This window comes from Ricinus communis, chromosome 3 (genome assembly GCF_019578655.1).
Source record: "Ricinus communis isolate WT05 ecotype wild-type chromosome 3, ASM1957865v1, whole genome shotgun sequence".
NCBI classification, from domain to species: domain Eukaryota; kingdom Viridiplantae; phylum Streptophyta; class Magnoliopsida; order Malpighiales; family Euphorbiaceae; genus Ricinus; species Ricinus communis.
The window spans coordinates 28,353,384-28,357,118 of NC_063258.1; the positions used below are offsets into that span (position 1 = coordinate 28,353,384).

Genomic DNA, 3,735 nt, shown 5'->3' on the forward strand with positions numbered 1-3,735 from the left:
TGACACATATTCATTATGTGTTAATCATTAGATGTCGAAATAATGATGCAGCTAAAAAAAGTATTTTGCACGATAACTCTCTTATATCCGTTGGATAGGATTAATATGGGTCATTATTGCTACTTATACATATATTAGGAAGTTTTAGGTCTTTAACTGATTTCTAAGGCTTGCTTAGAGTAATAGCAAATTAAGATAAGTGATAACTTATTATTTTTCAGGTTTCATGCTATTTAGCGAGTATGAATTTAGTTTGCTCTAGCAAATGGTTCATTAGCAGTTTCAAGAGACTTACTAGCCGAGGCATACTTTAATCTTCCATCAGACCATATGATACATATTGTTGCAGTAGTCATTTCAAAATAACTACTCGTCCCACTATCAGAATTTTAATCATTTCTTACAATGAAAGCATAAAAGGAAAAAAAAAGTTAAAAAAGGAATCATTTTAAGATGAAAATACATTATGATTATGGTGTATAATGATTATATATCTCTTTAGCAAATTTTGTTGGTCAACTTTAGAAGTGTGTGAGATTACCTCGTTTTGACCCATCCAACGACTGCCCATCGACTGATCAAGACCAATAACTTGCTCAGTTGGTGGGCCGTCCCTTAACTCAATTTACATGTGAGGTTGGTGAAATGCCCTATCAACCTTTTCTTGGCATCTCCATAATTCTTTTGCCTTTCTAGTAACCCCATTCTGGCTTCAACTTTCTTTTACTTTTGCATAGCAGTAAAAAAAAAAAAAAAAAAAAAAGAAGGGGCATGACAGTTACATTAAATGACACTGTGATGTAAATGGCAGTAAGGTTGATAAGGACTAGGGAAGATGATTTAAGAGAGAATGGTCTTTTTGGTATCAAGCTGTAATACTACTAAATAGTGTTCAAGAAAAGTAGAGCCCTGTCTTTATTAGATTAGAAAAAATAAAATATTAATGTAAAAAAGAAAGGGTTTCTTAACACACAGAGACATTACACATACACCCTCTCTTTCTATCCCTTATAAATTTATTCGTATCAGTAATTCAATCTCTCCTCACACAGTTTCTATCTTCACTCTTTTATATTTAGGTAAATATATATAGATACATTAATTTTTTTTCTCTACCTTATTTTCTTGGGTTTTGGCGATTATCCTGTTTTGTGTTCAATTTGCTAGTGAATCTTGAAAAGCTAGTAACAATGGTGGCCAAGAAGCCAAGAATTGTGATTATTGGAGCAGGAATGGCCGGTCTAACAGCTGCAAACAAGCTTTATACTTCTTCAACAAGCTCGAAAGACATGTTTGAGCTTTGTGTTGTTGAAGGTGGTACAAGAATTGGTGGCAGAATTAACACTTCAGAATTTGGTGGTGACAGAATAGAGATGGGAGCAACATGGATCCATGGCATTGGAGGCAGCCCAGTTCATAAAATTGCTCAAGAAATCAATTCTTTAGAGTCGAAGCAGCCTTGGGAGTGCATGGATGGATTCTGGAATGAACCAAAGACTATAGCTGAAGGTGGTTTTGAGCTCAATCCATCTCTTGTTGAGTCCATATCCACTCTTTTCAAGAACCTGATGGATTTTGCTCAGGGGAAATTGGTTCAAGCCAGTGAAAGCAGTAGTGGAGATGGAGTTGATTTCTACAACCTAGCAGCTAAAGCTTCAAAGATTTGTACAAGCAATGGTGGTGGTGTGAATGTTGCTGGTAAGCGCAGTATTGGTTCTTTTCTTAGGCAAGGTCTTGATGCTTATTGGGATTCTGTTAAAGATCAAGAACAGATCAAAGGGTATTGTACTTGGAGCAGAAAGTTGCTGGAGGAAGCTATGTTTACTGTGCATGAAAATATTCAAAGGACATACACTTCTGCAGGTGACCTCTTGACTCTAGATTTTGATGCGGAAAGTGAGTACCAAATGTTTTCAGGTGAAGAAATCACTATTGCAAAAGGGTACTTGAGCATAATTGAATCACTGGCTTCTGTTCTACCCAAAGGCCTAATCCAATTAGGCCGTACGGTAGCAAGAATTGAATGGCAACCTGAAGCTAACCACTCAATGGAAAATGGTCATGGTCACAAGCCAGTACAGCTACATTTTAATGATGGATCGGTTATGTGTGCTGATCATGTTATAGTCACATTTTCACTTGGTGTACTTAAAGCTGGAATTGGTCAAGATTCAGGTATGTTTAGTCCTCCTCTTCCATCTTTCAAGACTGAGGCTATTTCACGGCTAGGATACGGTGTTGTTAACAAGCTATTTTTACAATTGAGTCCAAAAAATGATGCTGTTACTAAAGGCGGGGATGATGTAAAAGCTAAGTTTCCCTTCTTGCAAATGGCTTTTCATAGACAGGATTCACAATTAAGGCATAAAAGGATACCATGGTGGATGAGAAGGACTGCTTCAATAAGTCCAATACATAAGAATTCTAGTGTGTTACTATCTTGGTTTGCAGGGAAAGAAGCACTTGAGCTTGAATCTCTTAGTGACGAAGAGATTATTAATGGGGTTTCAACAACAATTTCTAGCTTTTTACAACAACAGACACAGCCCAACAAGATAGTGAGTTCTAAAGCTCATGAATTATGCAATGGGAGTGTGAGTTCAGAAAATTGTGTAGAAAGCTCAAAAGGAAGTGAAATTAAATTCAGTAAAGTCTTGAAAAGCAGATGGGGTAATGATCCTCTGTTTTTGGGATCTTACAGTTATGTAGCAGTTGGATCGAGCGGAGATGATATGGATAAATTAGCAGAGCCATTGCCAAGGATTGGTAATTTTGAAACTGATGGATGTCCTCAACTTCAGATACTATTTGCAGGGGAAGCAACACATAGAACCCACTATTCTACTACTCACGGTGCTTATTTTAGTGGTCTTAGGGAAGCCAACAGGCTTCTTCAACATTATCATTGTGTTGGGATTTAGATACCTAGTAGCACTATATAATTTTATTTTTATTTTTGCCTTTTTCTTTATCTAAAAAGAAATTGTTAGACACTTGATTTGGTGATATCCCTTTTCTTTTTCCTTTTTAAATTTTCCATCTGAAACATCTTTCTTTCTCTCTTTCTATAAAGTTGATGATGGGGATCAATGAGAGCAAAGAAGAAGAGAAAAAGTAGCTATTAGGGAGGATTGAAAGAGATAGATGGGGACATTTTTAGATGTATTGCCTGAATTAAAAGAAGCTTCTTTCTAATTTAATATTTGCCTAATTCTCTTTGCTTATAAATTTATTGAATCTCTTCTATCTATAAAGCTAAACCAAATTTAAAGTGAAGAAAGAAACAAAGCAAAGCTTTGGATCCCCACTTGTGTTGAGTGTTTGTTTTTTGGACAGGATCCGATAACCCCGGCTCTTTCCAGCTCGAAATCCCTCCAGTAGTTGCTTTCTTTCCGCTGTGCCTTGTTTCCCTGCCCACAGTGTTAGTCTGCTGACCTAATACCTTAAAAAGATTTTTCTCAGATACTCTTATAGATCAATATTGCATCATATTATTATTATTATTATTGGAGGAGTGTATAAAGTTAAGACCGACTGCTCATATTTTCCCTGAAGTATCAAAAATATGCATCACATTTGAAAATTCCAACGACACCTTAACATGAATTGAATGGGAACTGGGTTTGGCAATTACAATTTCAGACAATGAATAAGCCGTGGTGTGGCCAATAAAGAGTATTTAGATCACATGAAAATGTGGACAGAACCTAAACTGGGGACCCATTTTACAATACA

General features: G+C 36.2%; 1 protein-coding gene across 1 annotated transcript; it reads left to right on the top strand.

Annotated features, from left to right (window-relative positions):
- Positions 1–370: 370 nt before the first annotated feature.
- Positions 371–3,246, top strand: LOC8272548 (probable polyamine oxidase 5). The gene has a single exon (XM_002514065.4). It carries the CDS (start codon positions 1,191–1,193, stop codon positions 2,919–2,921), a length of 1,731 nt encoding a protein of 576 aa, XP_002514111.1. The 5' UTR covers positions 371–1,190; the 3' UTR covers positions 2,922–3,246.
- The last annotated feature ends 489 nt before the right edge of the window (positions 3,247–3,735 follow it).